This window comes from Hoplias malabaricus, chromosome 2 (genome assembly GCF_029633855.1).
Source record: "Hoplias malabaricus isolate fHopMal1 chromosome 2, fHopMal1.hap1, whole genome shotgun sequence".
Lineage (NCBI taxonomy): Eukaryota > Metazoa > Chordata > Actinopteri > Characiformes > Erythrinidae > Hoplias > Hoplias malabaricus.
In genome coordinates, this window is record NC_089801.1 from 6,931,197 (window position 1) to 6,952,950 (window position 21,754).

The following is a 21,754-nucleotide window of genomic DNA, read 5'->3' on the forward strand; positions in this document are numbered from 1 at the left end:
TCCATTTGGTGTGTGTGTGTGTATATATATATAAACTATTCAACTATAAAACTTAGGACTTTTATTGTATAAAGTACAGGACTTTTATTGTTGACTAGTTCTTTGCGCATGCGCATTTGCATTTTGCCGAGTGAACATGGCTCGATGTCAAATGGTTTCTTCTGCGCTAGTTAGTACCCTCCGTTACAAACGGAAAAAAGGTACAAACACCGTCCCCTGTCCTAAACTGCTGACTTTATGTCTAAATTAGAGCAGGCTGGGACACGGCCACCGGGGTCAAGCACCATACTGAAAATAAACTGAACTATTTGTGTGTAGAATATAAAACTTCACCAGCGCACTCTGTAGTGTAGGGAGCAGGGAGCCATTTGGGTTGGACTCTCCAGTCAGCAGTGAACGCACTGTAAGAGTTTAATTACACACTACAGAGATTTACTTTATTTTTGTAGGTCATCTGACCCGCTCTTTACGCGATGTCCTCCCCAGAACTTCGGACAGACTTAGAGAGTTTTCTAAAAAGCCTGAATATTGAGTTTGACTGCGTGGAGCACCCTGAGGTAAATTCATTCATTCATCATCATCATGAAATAAACACTGAGAATTATTTTGAGAATTATTCTGTTAATCGCTGTGGACCCATGGAATGCCTCTGTCCATAACACATTCAGCTCCGTTTTTTCCGTCCTCTTCAGTCTGTAACTCACTCAGTGAACCGCCAAACAGCTGCAGTGTACTTTCAGTTGTAGTTCCAGCCGTGTCCGCCAAACGGCGCCAAATCACCGATAAAACAAATGCAATCCGCGTTAATATAATTGTCACACAGCACATTTGAGTAGATCTGAGGTTTATAAATATCTGCCCCTTTCAGATAAATATACACTGGGTATTTATTTCTCACCAGGTTTTCACTGTGGAGGAGATGTTGCCGCATGTGGAGCATCTCAATGGGGCCATCACCAAGAACCTCTTCTTAAAAGACAAGAAGAAAAAGGGCCTGTGGCTGGTCTCTGTTCGTCATGACCGACAGGTGAACCTCGGTGACCTGGCCAAGAAGCTGGGTGTGGGGAGCGGAAACCTGCGCTTTGCCGATGAAGGAGTGATGCTGGAGAAGCTGAAGGTGGGCCAGGGCTGTGCCACAGCTCTGTCTCTGTTCTGTGATAAAGACCAAAGTGTGAAGTTCATTCTGGACAGTGACCTTGTCAATGGAGGCCACAAGAGAGTGTACTTCCACCCCATGACCAACGCTGCCACCATGGGACTTAGTCCAGAAGATCTGATGAAGTTTCTGAGAGAAACAGGACACGAACCATTTCTACACAGCTTTGATTAGATGTTAGCTCCTATAACTGTCCTATGAACTATGAACTGTTACCTCTGTCATTTTTCATTTTCATGTGCACCTTTAATAATGATGTCAATAAAAACAAGCCAATGAACAGTGAGAACTGCTATCTTAGTACTGGTGGGGCAATCGTTCATTTAGATTCAAAGCACTCATCCTTTTTTTTTTTTTATTTAAAGTCATTGAGAATAATTTAGACACATGGTTAATGTCACATTTTGTGCCTTTTTTAAACACAGGACATCTATTAAGATTCATGTAACATTTTCCATAACCCTACCTAATAAAGGAAACCCATATACAGCAATCCGAGATCATTATTCCATACAACTGCTCTTCAAATCCCAGGGCATCATGTAACATTTGTCCGTTCACCTCAGCACACGTTCAGTCAGGTTTAGCTCAGTATATTCACACAGCGCTCTCATTTTCTGTTCTTTCTTTAATATTAACATTAACCTGCTTGCTGTCATTTCACTAACATGACAAAGGGGTGGAAAATGACAGATAAATTACCAGTAATTTTAGCTTGGGAACTTTGGAAATATTCCAAAATGTAAATTTCCATGGAAATGTTGGGACTTTGGGAAATTGGGTAAGTTAAAGGAACCATATTATACATTGTCATCAAAGTACCTTCTTTTGTCAACAGCACACATGCCTAAACAATAATACATAATACAATTAGCAACTATAACAAATGTGATGTCATAATTGAGGCATGGCATTGTTCTGTTGAATAAAATGACTGTGTCTAAAAACATGAAAGCTGATAGTCTTCAAAATGTTAAATAAATAATTTATAAGCATCAGTTCTTGGTTACAGAAACCCATTGAGGCAAAATATATAGGTAGCTAGCCAATGCTAGTCTTGGTAAGCTAACCTCTTGCTAGCCTGCTAGTCTTGGTAAACTTGTCTCTAAAATGAAATTGCTCATTGAGCTTTTCTGATTTAGCAGATAGCAATCAACTGTGAGATTACACATTGATTTAATAGTTGCTTAAATGTTTCAATGCTATTACTGTCAATAAAAATCGTCAAAACTTACCAGACTTTAGGTAGTCCTTTGGTCCAGATGTGTGCTTTCAGTAGTGGGTGAGTGTCAGGTTTCTAGAAATCATCTGGACATATGCTGTACATGTGATGGAGGAATGAACAGTGCAAGGGGTGAGGTCTCAATAGCCTTTCAGTAATGTGCCATGTGCACTGAGGAGCAGCTTTGCAACTATTTTAGTATCATATCTAATGATTTTAGCCAAGATTATGCTTCAGTATATTTTTTACTAACGATATGTACATTTCTCACATTTAGCAGAATATTCTCATTTCCCAACTTTGAAAATTCAACTCTGAGACTATAGATCAATTCGATTCTTCGTCTTAGAGTTGCAGTTTTTTTTTTTTAAAGATTATTTGCTAATTTTAGGGGTTAAAACTAGGGTGACCAGATCTGAGATGGTGAAAAAGAGGACAGTTACATTCTCATCCGAGAACTTACATTTACGTTTCGGCATAGCTGCTCGAGATGAGGGTAGGTACATGAGCTTTGCCTGACGTAAACAAGGACTACTGACGTACAGACTGACCAATTAAATGTTTACAGAGAAGGTTATCGACCAATAACGGTAGCTTTACAGTCAGACCGTCCAATCAGAAGATTTTAGGCTACTTCACCACGCCCCCTTCTCACTCAAGCGAACCAATCGGAGTAGGGGAGGGCGGGACTAGTTTGTGAATGAAACGCTTCTCGAAGTTCTATGTAAGCTCTAGAAAAACAAAATCCCGGACGTTTGTGAAATTCCGCCCGGACATATTTTTAAGTCTAAAAAAAAGGACATGTCCGGGTAAAACAGGACGTCTGGTCACTCTAGTTAAAACAGACTTATAGCTAAGTTTAATTGTAATTCTGGAGAGGTGAAACATTTTCTACATTTCCATATCACTCTAATGATAAGATTATATTAAAAAAATAATAAAAAAAATAATAAATAAAAAAAAACTACTTGTTCCAAATGCCAGTTTTGAAGTGATCAAGTCCTCACTAAATGAACGCTCCTTTGACTCTCACTTTCTAGACTCAGAACATAGAAACTACAAGCACTTTACATTTCTTACATCTACTGTTACTAACAGGTGAAAAAAAATTATTAGCATTTTATTTCAAGTGCAAACAAGATTAAATACATTAACTTCATTTTAAATTAATGTTTCAAACATTACAAAAGCAATGAGATTATAAAGAGACATTACACGTCATTTAAATGACATTTCACTTACAGAACAATCTTAAAAGGAAATGTATCCCTTAATACATCTGACACATGCCTTTTAAAAACTAGGCTAACAGTCACACTTGAGGTTTGAACCTCCAGAAAACTGCTGTGCAGCTGTGTTCAAAATCAAATACAATCCTCAAATGGAGCTAAAAGGTCAGTGAATTCATATTTGGCCAAAAAATGTGCTCTGAATGAAGGTGAAAAAGCTGCTAAGCGCACTCATACATTCTATTAGTCAAGTCATTGCACATTTATTAAAATGTTCACGAGCATTGTTCTTATTATGGAGATCAGCCATAACATTAAAATGATCTTCTTGGGCGTTTATCAGGACTGCTGTGTCTGATCCACCATCATATTCATATCCCTGCAAATATATACTTGTGGTGGTCCTTTCATTTTAATGCTATTGCTGATCAATATATGCAGCTGGCCCACTGCCAAGTCCACTGAGCGATGTGTCCTAAGATAATGAATATAGTTCCTGTCACAACGCATGCAGAGTTAAATGATAAAATATGCATATTTTCAACACATACCTAAATCACCACTAATTCTAAACATTTTTCATGCATATTACTTCAATATTACTGCTCATAAATCAGTAAACTAACAAGCTTCAAAAACATTTGGTCAAACGTTTTTATGAGTAAAGAAATGTAATTTACAAAACAGGATATTTCACATTTAAAATACTCTTTATATAGACATGAAAACAGTCAGTAACATGAAGGCATTTTAACGATTCACCCTGTTCCCATTGACTTTATCCTATTTACAACAAAATGGACGGTGCATATTGCTACATAAAAGCATTTTCCAAGGTGGATTTGAAGCTTAAATTAAAGATAAACACTTTGCACAGTGGCCTGATTATCCATTCCATCCGTTTCATCTGTGTTTATCTGTTTAGAGCCTGAGGTGTCACTTACGTGCATGTATTTGATATGAGCGCAGTCAAAAAAGCCAAATAGAGAATGTGTCATTTTAAGCAACAAAACTTAAGGAAGGAATATAATTAACATATAGATTGTGTTTAATTAACTCTGTTTAAACAAAGCATGGATAAACACTGTGATTTTAACAGTATAGTAAGCTTTATGCATCATTAAACAGTGATAGGATTCATGGTAGCACACTGTGCAGAGTGAAACAAATCAGTACAGTATCAGAGCTGAGTGTGAACATGCCTGTGCCGTGACTCCTCTATCAGAAGGTTTAAACCAGGAACAACATAAACCATGCCAGTAGATTTCCAGCCCAGTGGCTGGATGGCCACGAAGCGGCCTGTAGAAAGAGACTACGTTAAGCGCTTTCTTGTTTTTTATTGTTTATTGCTGTGGATTTAACAGAACTACTTCCTGCTGGTCCATTTAAGTATTGCAGTATTACAGCCTGCTTTCATTATTACTTAGCTCTATAAAACACCGACCCAAACTCTGCCAAGAACATTTGTATATTTGATATTATTTCCTAGGCCCTGCACCAGACACATAACTTCCCTCCAGGCAGCCATAACCATAGAAGTATACAAGCATTAGAAGCTCAGAATACATTTTGTGATTCTGAAAATAATGACTTCAGGAAACCAGTCCCACCAAACAACAAAATTTAAACCACGTCAACTCAGTAATCAGCATTATGTCAATGAGATTTACACAAGACAGCTGTTTAGAAAGGTAAGGTTTAAGACAGCTGTCATGATCAGTCCGTGTATCACGTAAAGCACTGCCTCCAGCATCCTGTTACCAAATTAACATTGATGCTCCAAAAGGAATAGAGGTCTTTTAGTTAACAACAGCTATCTTTTATTGCTTGTTACTGATTGTACGTTTTCAAAACAGCGGATCTCTCTACAATACAGCGATATATAATAAGCACATTCTTATCACAAGATCTTACCTAACCTCGCAACACTAACACAAACACTTACACGTTACGGCACACTATTTGTTATAGAGTTGAGACAAATGTGTACTTTCCCACAATTCCAAGTAAGTGGACACTCTATTAAGGCTTATTAGGCCTACAACTCTTTTTTCTGTTTGTAATGAAAGTAACTATACCATCCAAACGTTGATCTATGTGTGTGCATAGTGGTATACAGTACATGCTTCTGCCAACCAGGCCTTTTTTTTTAACATTATAAACATTATTATAATTCACACATAAACAAACCATACATACTACAGAGCAGAGTAGTATTAAAAAAGCTATCATCTCTAGAAAACATGTTCTGATATGTTCATCATGCCTTTAGTGGAAAAATAATGGGGCTCTGGAGCAGAAATTCACCTCAAATGGATAGTTCAGTGATAAACTTTTACCCTTTAACCCAAGTTAAAGACCAAGTATTTGTCTGTTCTGACTACAATGTCCTCAGCTGAAGTACACGATATTTACAGTTTAAAAAAAAAAAACATCTGGGTAACACCACTGCCCTCCAGGCACAAGGATAATCGGCTGTGATTAATAATAATTAAAAATGGCTAGTAACTGTTTGACGGGTACAGGGCTGAACGGGGAAAACAACATTGGGATTTTTCTGATCAATATTGAGATTATTACATAAATTGCAATGAAACTGCAAGAAGATCTGGTCTTAATTCTGAGCGCTGGATGTAGTGTGTCGGACTGTAATTTAGATAGCACAGTACATGGTTAGCAAACAGCTTCATTCCAAAATGTTAAGACATAGTTCTTGATCATATAGATACAATATAAATACTTTTCTAGTAATGATTCATCTTTCCATTTAAATGTTTAAATGCGGAACAGGTCAGAAATCTAATTCTGTGTTCTGTTGCACATTAAAACCTTTTTTGCCTATTTACTGAGCCTCAAGAGTGAAAGGCCAAGAGAGTATAAAAACAGTAGACAATACTGCTCATAGTTCTAACACAGAGTTGTGAGCCTATAATACAATAGCATTTGCATTTCATGACCCATCAACTCTCTTGAAAACAAAAACACAAAAAAAAATACGATGGATTCCAAAGACACAGTAAAACATGGTATTGCAGACTTTACGGAAACAAAACAAAGATCTGTATTTGGTTTTAATTACAGTTTTATTAGAAATCTTTCAAAACTCCAACTGTTTCACACCACCATTCCAAAACAACGTAAACCTGCCTACCGCAATTGTGAGTTGAATAAAGGCAATTTTAGGCAGAAATAAGTTTTCCTTAAAAAGGTAAACGAATGGCTGCCTCAGATTACAGACTTTTCTGAAAAACCACTTATCTGCATGCGGACGTTTAAAAGGATAGAAAGAAATGAACCAGCGAAAGCTGAGAGAAGTAATAGGTGGTGAAGACTGACTGAATGACAATGGAAAGCGTGAAAATGGAATTTTTTTTTTAACGTTGAAATTTCAACAATAACATAGACTATGTAGCGTTTGTGATAATCATTGCAACAATCCATCGTAATATCACATGTATTCCCCTTACACCTCTCTATCTTTGTGCCACTAAATACATAAAATATATAGATATAATAAAACTGACTCTATAAAATGTATCTAATTTTTCATGTAGCTCTTTAAATATAGTTGCAGTAACATAAAACTATGATAATTACATGTTGTTTAGCTGTGTTTACTTTAGTGTGCAGCCTGCAGTCTCATATCTGTACCAGAGTTATCAGATCTATTGCCTGTGTCACTTTATAAACACGCTTCACAGGTATAAATATAATTAATTCATTATTTTAATTGTAAATGAAACGGCCTAGTCTTTATACTCAGGGAATTGATGTGAGGTGACGGAGCTGTTGCCACCACTGAGCAGCCAAGCCAGTGCTTACTCTGTTTTAGCTCAAAGTCTGTCAATCTAGCTTTAACTTGCCAGCTCTTTTCAGTTCAGTATTTCCTTGCTCTGTTCACAGATCATGGTCCTTTGGGTTTCCATTCCAGCGTCTCCAATTTCAGTAATATCTCTCTCCTCCTAAGCACTGTACTGGTAAGCACTGCCCTCACTAGCTTTACTTCGGTAAACAACCCAAGTATGTGCAACGTCAATACGTAAAGACGCCTGACAAAAACTCCTGACCTGGCTGCTCTCACTATTAAACAACTGTTTCAGGCTTTACAGAGTGACATGCAGCAGCAGAAGGACAATTTATTTATGAAGATACTTTTCCTCTTGACCCAGTAATCTTCCACGTCTTTCAGTTTTAACAAACAAATCTTCCATAGTGCAGATTTAACATTTTAAACTACATTAACTGATTTTTTTAATAGGACAATCCCGACAAATGGAATTATAAGAAATAACCAAGAAAGCTGCCAAACTAGGTGTATTACTGATCCACAGCCCCATGTAAAATCAGAACGAACACCAATGTAAAGTTAAATCTGTTTTGATAGAAAAAATATTTTAACAAGGACACATGGTGTCACTGAGGCAAAGCACGGTATAGCGCCCCTTCTGGAGCATTTTGCTAACAGTAAGTGAGTATGAGTATGTGAGTGAGTGAGTGAGTGAGTGTAAATTAAGTTACAAGCTGGTACCATGAGGTATTTCATACCTGAAAAGAAGCTTAAATTGCACCCACTACAAGCCTATTAACTGATTGCGCAGGTTAACAGTGGGTAAACAGATGGTCATAGTGAAAGAAAATATGGTTTGCTTTCATTTTAACGGTGGTAAACCACTATAATTTAAAGTAATTTCATATGTTTTCTCCATTCTTTATGTTGGTGCGGTTGCAACTACACTTAAGAAACTAAGAATTAACTAAAAAGCTTGGTCCATCTTTTAATGGTTAAAGATTTGAATAAAATACATGGTATGCTTAAATATTTTAACCATTAATTTGTCCTCAAAGACAAATCTCTTATATGGCGATAATAAGAGAAAGAAGTTCAACATTCACACCCCATTCCTCAGTCCATGATTTACCATAAGCATATTGCTGTTGAATAATATCTGCATTCATTTACGCATTCATAGCCCCCAGCCGACACACTCCACCTTCAATCGCCAGTGATTGTCCAGCGACAGCTCCAAGAGGCAGTCTGGATATATGAGTCTGAAGAGAGACAGAGAGAAAGAGTGAGACAGAATGAGAATGTGAATGAATCTGTAAGTAATAGAATAGGGCAGAGCTGCTCACTGTATTATAGTTCTTCAGAACCAGGAACAAACAACAGTGTGGTCACTTTGTTGTTCATGTGGCTGAGGCTTAGGAAAGAACCTTTTCATATTAAACACAGCAGAAGCCAGCAAGCTAACTTACAAACCACATTTGGTGAAAAAGAGTAAAAACTTGCCTACTACTAACGAAAGCAGCCATTATGTTTAGTGGTTTGTGGCTGCCCGGGGCATGGGAATTCACAAGGAGATGGAAAAAATGGAGACCATGAAAAATTAGCAAATACTGGAAGTAAATTTGTAAAAGTAAGTCAAGAAACTGAATGACCCTCACAGTGCCCTGACATGAATATCATTAGAATCTGTGGTGAGATATTACACTTGGTCTACATGCAAGACAACAAAGTTCCAGTACTACACGCATTCTACAAAAAAAAAAAAAATAATAATAATAATAATCTTGGGCAAGGGGTGCCTGCCCAGTCCATCCATACATGCATTATCTGTAACCCTTATCCAGATCAGGGTCATGGTGGGTCCAGAGCCTACCTGGAATCACTGGGCGCAAGGCAGGAATACACCCTGGAGGGTGCGCTAGTCCTTCACAGGGCAACACACACAGTCACACATTCACTCACACCTACGGACAATTTTGAGTCGCCAATCCACCTACCAACGTGTGTTTTTGGACTTTAGGAGGAAACCCACGTAGACACAGGGAGAACACACCACACACCTCACAGACAGTCCCGTCACCCAGAGCGGGAATCGAACCCACAACCTCCAGGTCCCTGGAGCTGTGTGTGTTTCGACACTACCTGCTGTGCCACCCTTGCCAAGTCCTTTTTTGATTTTCTTGTAATTTCTTGTTTAATTGTATATATCATTAAACAGCCGGACTGAAGAGATAGACTGCAAACCTTTGTTGGTGGCATTATATATGAAGATTAACTTACCTTTGCTTTGCTGTCGTGTGCAGACATGTAGCCCACACACATACTCTCTGTAGTATGGCTCCAGAGGAACTCTACTAAAATCAGAACATAACGTTAATGTGAATTAGCAACATTTTACAAAATATAAACAAATAATACAATACACAGGGGGTGGTGGTGGGGGGTAAATTTACCATGATGATACAGCATCTTATGAACACGTGCATCCCCCCTAAAAAACACAGTCCTGTCTTCCTTTTGTGACACTGTTCTCACTATTCATTATAATTTGTTGCACAGACACAGTCCTCCATTCAGAATAGTCCTTTGTTAAAGAAAGTAGAACACATACCCAGCAGAGCCTGGAAACCATCAGAGCTCTGATCATCTCCACATCTACAGCATCTCAGAACAATGACTCCACCCAGTACACCATCCTCACTGGCCAGACATGGAGAGCCTGTAACACACACATACACAGTAAGTCAAATTAACCTGTGGTCGCTCCATTTTCACTGCCAATAAGCACCAACTTTGATATAGAAATATATAATAATGAAAAAAACTCAATCACAGATCAATCACACACAGTGGCATCAATCTTCCTCGGAGACATGTGAAGCCAAACTGCCACTTTAAAGACGTCCATTAAACCAATGTAATTGGATTCTCAATGCAATGGAGGAGAATGCCAGCTGCCCAAGTCTGTCATGATTTTTATCCACTTAAAACTCACAAGGGCAGCTTCCATCAGGTAGGAGATTTCCTGAAAATTTTATATGCAAGTAAAAGCAAATGCAAGTCATTCCATTGGTCATAGTACAGTACAGTTTGACTTTTTGTATGATTTTCTACTCCTGTTAGTGACAGTTTGGCTGAAATTGTCACAGATGACTTTGCCAAGAAAATTTGATCTGCTGTAAAAGTGTTTTGTGAGTTAACTTCCCTGTAATTAAATTACAAAAATCTCATTACTAACTGGGGCTAACAGTGGTTGTAAAAAGATGTAGTGCACTCTAATATGTGTGAGGCTTCTAATTTGTATATCCACTGACACTGGACCATCTACGTACTGACCCACTGGTACAAGACATTGAGTATCTATGGGGTACGTTTCAAGGCTAAGATTCACAGATACACATTAACTCAGTGTCCACTCCCTGTTTCAGAGTAATGCTTCTGGTCAAGAGGAGCTTAAAAAAGACAAAGTACTTAATCGTTTTCTTATGTTTTTTTTTTCTTTGAAAAGACCATGACACACAAAACCAACTGTCAGCTGTCAGATACCGTCAGGCCATTTGTGGCTTATTGTCGCCTGTAGATTGTGTGGTGTATCCAATGCCTTTGGCTGTAACAGTCATTCCTTGTCTGTGCTGCCGACTGACCATGTGGAGCTGGCACTGTGAGGCCGTAAGAGAGCTCCACAGAGAAGAAGTCAAATAAAATATAGCAAGCAAAAAGCACTCTTAACAAGGCACATTGTAGCACAATGGCTTTTCGATACCAGCACAAGAAGTGACAATCAGTAACATCTTTGGTAATTTAAAACCTGAATTCAGGCTTCAGTGAATATTCCAATATTCTAATATGATGAATTCAAATACAGTAATTTAAGGGGGGGGAATATTTAATTCTGTATTATAATGTGATCCTGCACAATATCAGAATTACAGTGAAACCTCTACGGCTGCAACTAAAGTTTATTTTCATAATTCTCTATAATTCTCTTTCATTATTCTCTATCATTTTTTCTCCTTTAATCGAATACCTGGTTTAATCAAAAACATATAAAAGAAACAACACTTTAAAAAAGCTCAAATTTAATGCATTTTCGACAAAAGTTAACAAACAATACCCTTTTTAAAATAATAAAAAATAAGCATAAAATACAAACCACAGTGTGATCAAATATTAACAAAATATTTGTTGTTTAATTACAAGTGAAATCACATAAATAACATTTTAAATAAAGAACTGACTATTTTGACTGGGGATGCCCATATTTTCCCTTGTTCCAAAGGTCTCTGAACTTTGAACATGTTTCAAAATGCTGTACGTGAATATAATCATTTCAGTTTGTATAATTTTCACAGAAGATGAAAAGCGATCCTAATTTGGCTTTAGATGGCACTAGTTCTTCCTCATTGGGATGGTGTGACTGGGTCCTATTTTTATACAGGAAATGTATGAGACCACGCCAAACTGACCCACTACTCACCAATAAACTTGTTTTGCATAGCCTCCAGGAGGGCTTGATGTGCATCGTCAGCCTGCACAGCAGTAGAACACTCTCTCGCTAGCATGGTGCGAATGAGATGCTCACCACATCCTTAAAGAATCAAACAAAATTGGAAGAATCAGCTATAAGTTATAATCCTATAATATAGTATTTGGTCTATCTAGTGTTGCTTATCGTCAGTCCTTATCACAACTTGTATACAGCAGAACAAACTGATATTCTTCAACACAGAACTACATTAAGGACAGATACACAAACACTGTGAAACCAGTGAAGAATATACACTGAATGCAGCCGACCATAAACACAAAGAGAAGAACTTCACATGATACTAACTAGACAAGATAGCATAACAATGAACAGATGGGCATCAGGTGTGTGCATGAGTGTTAAATCAGCTGCATATAAATAGAAGAGAAACTAGAGCAGCTCCAGTCTAGGGTTAAGGTCCCAAAGCAGCATGAATGTAGTTATCTGACCCATGCTATTGGCCAGTAGATGGATGGAAGACCAAGTTAGAAAATCAAAAACCTAATATTTTTTAGCTCTTATTTTGAAAGTAACCTTTCAATATAATAATTGGTAAATAATAAAGAGGTACAAAAACTTTGAAAGGCGGCACGGTGGTGTAGCAGGTTAGTGTCGCAGTCACACAGCTCCAGGAACCTGGAGGTTGTGGGTTCGATTCCCGCTCTGGGAGACTGTCTGTGAGGAGTGTGGTGTGTTCTCCTCGTGTTCGCGTGGGTTTCCTCCGGGTGCTCTGGTTTCCTCCCACAGTCCAAAACACACGTTGGTAGGTGAATTGGTGACTCAAAAGTGTCCGTAGGTGTGAGTGTGTGTTGCCCTGTGAAGGACTGGCGCCCCCTCCAGGGTATGTGGCGCCCAATGATTCCAGGTAGGCACTGGACCCACCACGACCCTGAACTGGATAAGCGCTTACAGGTAATGAATGAATGAATGAATGAAAAACGTTGAAAGACAAGTGGGAACATCTGCTTCTCTTGGCTTGTGCAGTACAGTAGGGAATTCTTTCAATTCAAATCAGTTTAATCACCAGACGTCTTTAAAATGGTACCGAAATGCTTTAGTCTTGTATGGTCACACAGTCTTGTTAGCTGAACAGTTAAGAGCAGATGAGCAAGCCACAGTGTATGCTTTATAACTACTATTATACAGGGAATTTTCATACCTGAGGTACTCACTGCTGTAGCATAAGGTTTGGCATCACATGCATTTTCAGCCCAGCAGCCACAGCCATAATGAGCAGCCTTAAACAAAATGGGAGACAGATATAAAAAAAAAATAAAAAATAAAAAAAAAGAGGTTTGCTTCTTATTTACATACAACAAACAGGTTTCTAGATGTGCTTTTCGACTAAGAATATCATTACAGCAAGAGTGTAATTCAATTGTATAATTTTGAAAGTCTTACTGACTGGTAAACTGCAGTCAGTGGCATCTATGATGGACCAGGGTCTTTTACCTGGCCAACTCGCCCTGGATGTTTCATGGCCAACCCCCCACTAGAAACAGCAGCTGCAACATTCCCTTCCTGATCCACCACGATTGCCCCCACTGTATCCAAGGAGGAAGAGATAGGCTCCATAATTTCACTAACCTGCATAAAGAAAATAATGATGTTAATGGAATAACAGTTTGTACAATTCAACGATAAAACAATATAACAAAAAAGGTAAAAGACAATGGCAATGTTAGCTTCTCTCTATGTTTGAAAGCACTGTTTGATTAATTAATTGGTTAAAGTGAGAGTGTTAAGTTTAGGTCAGGCTTAAAGTTCACAAAATATAAAGGGGTTAAGCAGTGTCTGAATTAACCTGTAGCTTTTGGGACAGAAATCTAATTTCTCAGTGTTCATAACAGATCCTAAGATTTTACTCATATATATTGTACTTATTTACTCACAGTTCCACTTGATATTCGTTGTTTTTTCAAATGATGATGTTCCGTCTCTATCTTCTCAGCCAGCTCCATCTTCCGCTTGTTCCTTTTGTAAGCTGACAAACTAAATTCTGGGAAATATGAAAATAAATCTCAGTATTGTATAGATTCATAGACAATGAGATATGTCAGAAAGTATAGCAATTACCCTGTGCTTAATATAAATGTGCAAAATTATTTTGTACATACAGTGAACATTCATTGATTCATTCATTCATTGTCTGTAAGCACTTATCCAGTTCAGGGTCACGGTGGGTCCAGAGCCTACCAGGAATCATTGGGCGCAATGCAGGAATACACCCTGGAGGGGGCGCCAGTCCTTCACAGGACGACACACACACATTCACTCACACACCTACGGACACTTTTGAGTCGCCAATTCACCTACCAACGTGTGTTTTTGGACCGTGGGAGGAAACCCATGCGGACATGGGGAGAACACACCAACTCCCCACAGACAGTCACCCGGAGGAAACCCACGCAGACACAGGGAGAACACACCACACTCCTCACAGACAGTCACTCGGAGTGGAAATCGAACCCACAACCTCCAGGTCCCTGGAGCTGTGACTGCGACACTACCTGCTGCACTACCGTGCCGCCCTCATACAGTTAGTTTATAGTGAGTTGATTTATAGATATTTAGAAGAAATTAAATAATTTCGTTACAAATCTATATCAGCAATGTTAATAATAATAATTAAATATTCCGAAAATTTTGCCTGCAAACATCCAAAGTGGGAGTTCTTTCTTATTTTACTTATGGTTCAGACTTTTCAGCACTTTCTATGTCACCTAAAGCACACACCACAGAATATATTCATCCATAAACAACATCAATTAATATTCTGATACACTACTACAATATAAAAGTGTAATCCTTAGGCAACCCCAATAACAATCATATCCTACCCTACCCTCCTAGCTTATATATGGAAATATGAAGCTTTAAATATTGGCTAATAAACACTTTAAGGCCTTTCAAACACTACATCTATATTCAGCAAGAAGCTACATAAGTGCTACTGAATTTGTTGTTGTAGTACATTACTGTCACACAGTGTAAGTGTAAAATACTTACTGGTAGCCATCTTCTCCGAAGGACATGGAGGTATTCCATGACTGAGAGCCCATTGCTGTGCTCCTATTCCTACTAAAAAGCTGGCAGAGATAGACAAAATAGAACAACAGAGAATGTATCACAAACATGGCAATAACATCTGTAATAGGACCATAACAGCCTTCGAAAAAGTAAGATTAAATAAATGACTCACCAAGGAGGGATCCTGCCAGCTGAAAGCTTCCCTTTCTGTGCTTCATTCAATAGTCTTCTGGCCACCAACACTGGGTTCTTGATTCCTGAAGAGATGAAGTGTTTGAGCACAAGTCTTTAAGAGCTAAAAAGGTTCCTTAGTATATGTATACATGTGATTTTCTCATGGTGAATATCCATTTGATTGTTCTGTTATTTGAGTGGAAGTCCTACAAACAACCCTTCCATTGTCACTTGAAGAGAATGATACCATAAAGGTGATGCCAAATGTGCAAGACGGTTGCCTTCATAAATCTAGTGCAGTTGTCAGTAAGCCATTAGCACCAAACTATTATTAATGCTTTGGCATAAAACAGGACAGGTCTGTTAAACTTCTTTGTTGCTTGATAGTCTGATGCCAACCTCTTTCAACATCATAAAAGCATCAAATAAAACTGTATATGGAAGCTTTATAGGTCAGGCCTCCATGAAGGCCTCTGTTATTTATATAATCTTAGTCTGTGACTGTATGTGCTTCCATCTTCAAACAGAACACGTGCCTCTAAAAGTGGCATTAATGAACCCACCACTTAAAGCGCCAACTGCTCCAAAATCTAAGGTCTTCCCATCCATTATACTTGCATCACACTCAATATCCCCCGACAGGTTAAGGTTAGAGCCTGTACCAGCATTGGTGAACGGTGAATCCTGCAAATAACAAACAACACTGAACATGTCTGTATGCTTGTCTGAGACACTAGACACTTTCATAACTGTGGGTGAATTATCTTTGATTTGTAGCACAGCAGTTATGAATCATGGTCAAAAAAAAATGTCAAGCTACTGTGTATTATAATGTTAAAAACAAATAACAACAGAAGAAATAACTTGAGCACAAGCTTGTAGCTTTACGTATCCATTAATTGACCAATTCCAGTTGCTCTATTTTCCTTAACACATTCAAAAGTTTGCGGACACCAAAGCTAATAAACGTGCCCATAAGCTGCGCTTATCAGTGCTCTTATAGACACAGTATGCTATGAGTGCACAACAGAAGTCCAGATTGTTGGGAAGGGGCTGTGCTTGGCCTATTCACTGGCTCTCAAAGTGTAAACGTGATGTCGCTCATTTGCTAGGGCAATAAACACACTACTGTTCACACTACAGCTACGGTAAGGCATGATGCACCCCAAACCACCTGTTTGAGTGTGGTTTGAGTGATATGACTGAAAGGCATCTCTGAGATGCTTTTTACCCCATTCTCACTCGTACTTAGTGCAGGCCACTTATGATCCGATCGCCCAAGAAGCACTGTTAATGCCAGTTGTTGAACACAATTCAAACATTCAATTTATCATATGCACGTCCCTTCAAAATCTAAACGCAATCAGAATGTGGTAAGAGTGAATAGAATTTACAGATTAAAAATAGTTTTACTGTCAAGGGATAGTTGAATCTTATAGCAAGGGCAAAAAGAGTTAATAACATCTGCAAAGGTGTACTGTAATCCATACTTTTTAAAAATTCAGAGTGGCTTCACCTCTAGCTCTGTAAGAGCTGCAGTTACTGCTTCCAGCGCCATGGCCCCAGCTCTCATCCTGTCCACAGCCTGCAAAACATACGGAAATGCCATAAGAAATAAAGAGCAGTAAAATACTCGTACACACATTCTGCTGTGATTATGTCTATGCTTTTCTGTGCTCATGTGATTTTTTCAATTTCACATTCAGACTCCCAGTTCCTGCTAACTTTCCAGTTGGCCGGTTTCTTACTATACTTCTTTAGTTTTTTTTTCTTTAGATATTTTGCCTTTTCTGTTAGTTTCGCTACATTCACTGTGGACAATATTCTCTCAATTTATACTCTTTTTGTTTTTTTCAGGTAATACTGGAAGCCTGTGCTAGCATTTCTCCTGTGGTGTTGCTATCAGTGTGTGAAGAGTGGGAGAAGAGGGTTGCATTGACAATCCAACACAATGGGCAGCACTTTGAACACATTTTATAAGTGGTCAGAAACTTGTAAATAACTCATGAAAGAATACGGTTACGTTAAAGCCAAGCACGCCATTGTTTTTCTTGTGAAATTCCCAATAAGTTTGATGTGTCACATGACCCTTTTCCCATTGAAAAATCAAAAGTTGGATCCAACATGGCTGACTTCAAAATGGCCGCCTTGTTCACCACCCATCTTGAAAAGTTTCCCCCCTCCCATATACTAATGTGCCACAAACAGGAAGTTAATATCACCAACCATTCCCATTTTATTAAGGTGTATCCATATAAATGGCCCACCCTGTACATTTGAGAGGGGAGAATTTAAGGTGGTAGTTAAAAGTATTACAAATAAGAGCGATGATAAAATCTTCTGGCAACATTATGTAAAATGGAATGTAAAAAATACCATATGGGTTAGAACAAGCAATAGAAAAAGAAGAAAAGGACAGAGAGAGAGGAAAAAAAAAACAACTGTGCTCACTTTCTGACAAGCTCTCTTGCACACATGTTTATACTCCTTGGCTTTGGATTCCGAATGATACCCTGCTCCTATTTAAAAAGAGAAAAAATGTATTAACAGTCTACTGTGCTTTATAAGATGAAGTACAGGGGGTCCTCGTTTTACGACGTCGATCCTTTCCTACGTCGCGGCGTAAACCGATTTTCGGTGTAAGTCGGAACATACGTACACACTGTATGTAAATAACATACTGTAAGCACTTATCCTATCCTCCTCTGTCCCGAGCCGCGTAACCGTGTATTCTTCCGCCGCACACACCAAACACGAAGTTCGCGTTACAACGTTTACGACGCAAAACCACTTAAGTCGAAACAAGGCTTTATACAGTAAATGGGAGATGTGTCATAACCACAAAAATCGTAACTCGGGACTGACGTAACCCGAGGACCTCCTGTACACAGTTAAATGCAAAGTTTAGGCTCCTTTGGGCAAATTATATATTTTGTTATTTTACATAAAAAAATAAACAATCATTGGACTTTCAAAAAAATAATAAAAAAATTCATAAGTTAGTATAAAGTCCGTTTAAATCAAAATAGAAACAAAACAAGATGCAAAGCACTGACTCGTACCTCCTTAAACATTTCTTAAACGTGAGTAAGTGTGTATTTGGGTTAGTGTTACAAATTAGTACCACGAGGTGCTGCAAATGTAAAAATAGTTATAGTGGCATGTGCAAATGTAGCCAGCTAGGAGCCTTTCTATTCTTATTTTAGAAGTGTAAAAAAGTATGACAACTATCTATCCACAGATTCCATTATCTACCCAACAGACTCTGAAGATTTTAACAAAAGCTAGATCTTGAATTTCTTGAAGAAATAAATTGTAGAAATTGAAGAATGATAATGCCGTACTGAGAAAATTGAAGTCTGAAATACATTTATCTGATTGAAAGCGAATCCTTTAAATGCTACATGATTTTTAGCAACAATTCCTAAGTGAAATATCTAAACTAGACATGTGCGGTCCTCATTTCACTGGAAACAAGTAACTAAAACTGACATCTCCTGTCTGCACAAAGAGCATGTTCCTCTAGTGTATACTCATGTGTGCCCCACTTTCAGACACAAACCTGCATGTACGAGCACAAAGCCCACAGCTCTGTGTTCCTTGCTGGATATAGTGCTGTTCTGCGTAGTCCCTGAATACTTGTGTGGGAACACTGTCCCTGTGCAACCCGTCGAGTTTATTAAATCCTCCATGACCTGTGTGAAGCAGCAGTCGCATCTTGGCCCATCAGTCACTCACAACATAAGCATATTGGTATTTGTCCTGAAAAACATTAAGATAAGGAACAAGGGCAAACGTAAGATGCATATTCATCGAATTCAGAAAAAATGCGATACACTTTGTAGACATCAGAAAATGCTGATAAAAGGTTTAGACTCATATTTTTGCATCTCTGGCAAAAGTACACTGCATACAGCAAAACATAAATCTGCTGGCCTGATGTAACCTCCTGCAAATTCACAAATATTCATCCTCTCTCCAGCAACTGCTCATTTATTTACTGTTTATTTAAAAAAGGTTTTAGTTCTTTGAACAATCAATCAATCAATCAATCATTCGTTTGTTTGTTTGTTCTTTCACTTGTTAAAAAATACAAAGGTTCTTTTAAATTTGAATTAAATACTTCCCTATGGCGTCAAAATAGGCTCTAAAGTTCTGAGAACCAAAAAACAGAATCCATAACCAATAAAAGTCATTTTGTATTTGAGAAAACTGTCATTAATATTCAGGTATTTCTGTATATAATCCTCTATTTTCAGTTTAATATTCTTGAAGAATACGTTTTCGCTTTCATTCCGCCTTCTCTCGGTCTCACTTTCGCCTCCAGAAGTTTCTCACCTTTGACGGGGTCGGGATCTAGACAGTCATTGGCTGCTTAACTTAAGCCCCGCCCATTTGATTTAGCACACTCCGCTACGTCAGCGAGAGCGCGCCAATCTTACCCTGATTGGAAAAAGACCGCCCGGCAAACATAAGTAAGCCATATCAAATTTTTTTAACGATGATGTCTTTTAGTAATGTACAGTTCGTCATAGAGGCTTAGACTCATTTTGCAATCAGGGTTAGGGTGTGCAGGATGAGCTGGGTAGGCGGGGCTTAACTTTAGCAGCCAATGACTCTCTAGATCTGGACACCGTCAAAAGTCAAAAGCAAGAAACCTGGAGACCGAGAAAAGGTGGAATGGGAGGTAAAACGGATTCTTTAAGCAAATATTCTGTTTACAAACCTGATTTTATAACTCTCAATATTAATGACAGTTTTCTCAATTATAAAATGGCATTTATTGGTTATGGAGTCTGTAATAGAACCTATTTTGACGCCATATTTCCCCTAATTAACAAATATTTCTTTAAAACAACAGTCTGCAGTAAGGTTCCTTTGAGAGCTGAAAGTGGCACTTCTTTAGTATCGCAAGAACATTTACTGTGATGAGCCTTTTGTGCAGTAAAATCCTGTGTAGATCTGTATTTCACTAAAAGAGAACTGGATTAACATACGTAAAATTAATTATTTTTGAAGCATGTGTGCAATGCTCTGGCAAGAAACCACAGCTCGCGCAATCTTTCAAACTAAATTTCCTCTCTGTGTTTTTATATACTCCTTTCATTTGATCCCGTCTGACATTCTTATTGCATTCTCACAGACATCAATGAAACTCCATGACAGTATCATATTTCCTTTTTTATTTCATGACTATTTCAAACTGCTCTAATACACCATTCAGCATCGTTTAAAATGTTTAATCACAAACATCCCTGCCGGAATAACTCCTCCTGTAATCGGTTCCTAGCAGGATTAAGCTTATTCGTCTCAGCATACCTGATGTCTCCCTTCTGCTGAAAGCACCCTACTGACCCTCATCTTTTATGTTAATCTACCATCTCTGTAGAGTGCACTGCTGTTTTCCCATCCCTTGTGCTGACATCATGCAGAATCCCTAATGGAGAGAGTAGACATTTATCAGATTTACTTGCTACTTAAAAAGCAAAACTGAGCTGTTGTTGCATCATGAGCCAAACACAAAAAACTATTCACACACACACACACACACACAATGTGTTCTGTACTATGTCTTGGTTACATTCATTTGGTCCCTGCTCTGAACCATCCTCCTCAATTCTACTAAGCCTGAGGTTCTGTCATGCTGTCTTTCTAAACAGACCCCAACTTCTTTCAAACCTCTGTATGCCTGTGTCATTGCCAAAAAAAGTCTGTGTATATTAATCCTGGTTTAGTCTGTGTGCACCGGCTACATTAAGTTAAGTTCCACATTGACTATAAGCCCCAGTTTATACATTTAAAGGCAAGGCAGGGCAAGGCCTCTCTAGTCAGCTGAGAGATGCTTATTTAAAAAGTCATAGGCTGATTTAATTTGTGTAATGCTATATAAATATAAATCTCTTGTTGTCCTTATTATTATAAACTAATGACATATGACTTATGGTCATGGTTTTACTATGGTTAAATGCTCAATTCATTCATTCATTCATTGCCTAATGCACTGTTCCTAGTGTATTTTCTTCTGTAGACAAATACATTGGAGTGCTAAAGACTGTTAATTCCTCTTCCCATTGGAATGAATGAGGTGCGAACACCATAGTGACACAAATACACTATTAACAAACAATCAGTCGGGGGGGGGGGGGGGGCAACCACTTGGTAACACCCTAACAACCCAATTCAAACCTTAGCAACCACCTGAAATACCATAGCAACCGTCCTAGCAACCACCTGGGATACACTTACCATTGGAGAAGCAACTAGCAATTATTTGGAGACGTCCTGAGCTGCAAAGGAGCACTTGTCGTCCATTTGTTGTACAACAATAACGGCATCTGAGCATAGGTTTAAGCTAATTTACTCTGCAGAGTTTAGGAACCATACTAGGAACTCAAAACCTCTCCTCAGGCACATGAAGCAGCTTAACCAGGCGGAAAAACACACACACACCCGCAGCCGCAGCCGTATCCTAAAACCTCTCCGAGGAGAACTCCCTCTGCATATATGAGTTTTTATGTGGATAAGGGAAAGCCCTGAGGCAGGTCTGTATTTACAGCTGGCCGTTACACTGCGCAATGATTCAGGGAGTTGTGTCGCCAAATTTTAATGTCACTAATTACGTAACAAA

The 21,754-nt window shown here is 38.4% G+C and overlaps 3 protein-coding genes across 8 annotated transcripts in view; 2 read left to right on the top strand and 1 right to left on the bottom strand.

Annotated features, from left to right (window-relative positions):
* On the top strand, positions 1–1,641 carry LOC136686447 (prolyl-tRNA synthetase associated domain-containing protein 1-like). The gene is made up of 2 exons (XM_066660237.1): positions 1–557; positions 902–1,641. Exons 1-2 carry the CDS (start codon positions 474–476, stop codon positions 1,328–1,330), a joined length of 513 nt encoding a protein of 170 aa, XP_066516334.1. The 5' UTR covers positions 1–473; the 3' UTR covers positions 1,331–1,641.
* Positions 1,157–21,754, bottom strand: part of tasp1 (taspase, threonine aspartase, 1) — a 20,800-nt gene continuing 202 nt past the window's right edge. Inside the window, exons 2-16 of one of the 6 annotated variants that reach the window (XR_010800320.1) lie at positions 18,689–18,888; positions 17,578–17,645; positions 16,643–16,711; positions 15,690–15,810; positions 15,125–15,209; positions 14,932–15,011; positions 13,815–13,921; positions 13,375–13,509; positions 13,082–13,160; positions 11,872–11,982; positions 10,006–10,113; positions 9,675–9,748; positions 8,527–8,656; positions 2,392–2,475; positions 1,157–1,285 (exon numbers count right to left, since the gene is read on the bottom strand). Coding sequence is in view for 5 of the 6 variants with exons in the window: in XM_066660233.1 (XP_066516330.1) it covers positions 8,564–8,656; positions 9,675–9,748; positions 10,006–10,113; positions 11,872–11,982; positions 13,082–13,160; positions 13,375–13,509; positions 13,815–13,921; positions 14,932–15,011; positions 15,125–15,209; positions 15,690–15,810; positions 16,643–16,711; positions 17,578–17,645; positions 18,689–18,818 (1,260 nt within the window). In the remaining variant the exon portion in view is untranslated. Of the gene's footprint in view, positions 1,286–2,391; positions 2,476–3,579; positions 8,657–9,674; positions 9,749–10,005; positions 10,114–11,871; positions 11,983–13,081; positions 13,161–13,374; positions 13,510–13,814; positions 13,922–14,931; positions 15,012–15,124; positions 15,210–15,689; positions 15,811–16,642; positions 16,712–17,577; positions 17,646–18,688; positions 18,889–20,445; positions 20,535–21,372; positions 21,490–21,754 lie in introns of those variants that run through there. The other 5 variants (XM_066660233.1, XM_066660231.1, XM_066660232.1 and 2 more) reach the window with 5 other exon arrangements.
* The window catches only part of fam184b (family with sequence similarity 184 member B), a 27,894-nt gene continuing 25,822 nt past the window's right edge, over positions 19,683–21,754 (top strand). Inside the window, exon 1 of the mRNA XM_066660226.1 lies at positions 19,683–19,813. The gene's annotated coding sequence lies outside the window, so the exon portion shown is untranslated. The remainder of the gene's footprint in view (positions 19,814–21,754) is intronic.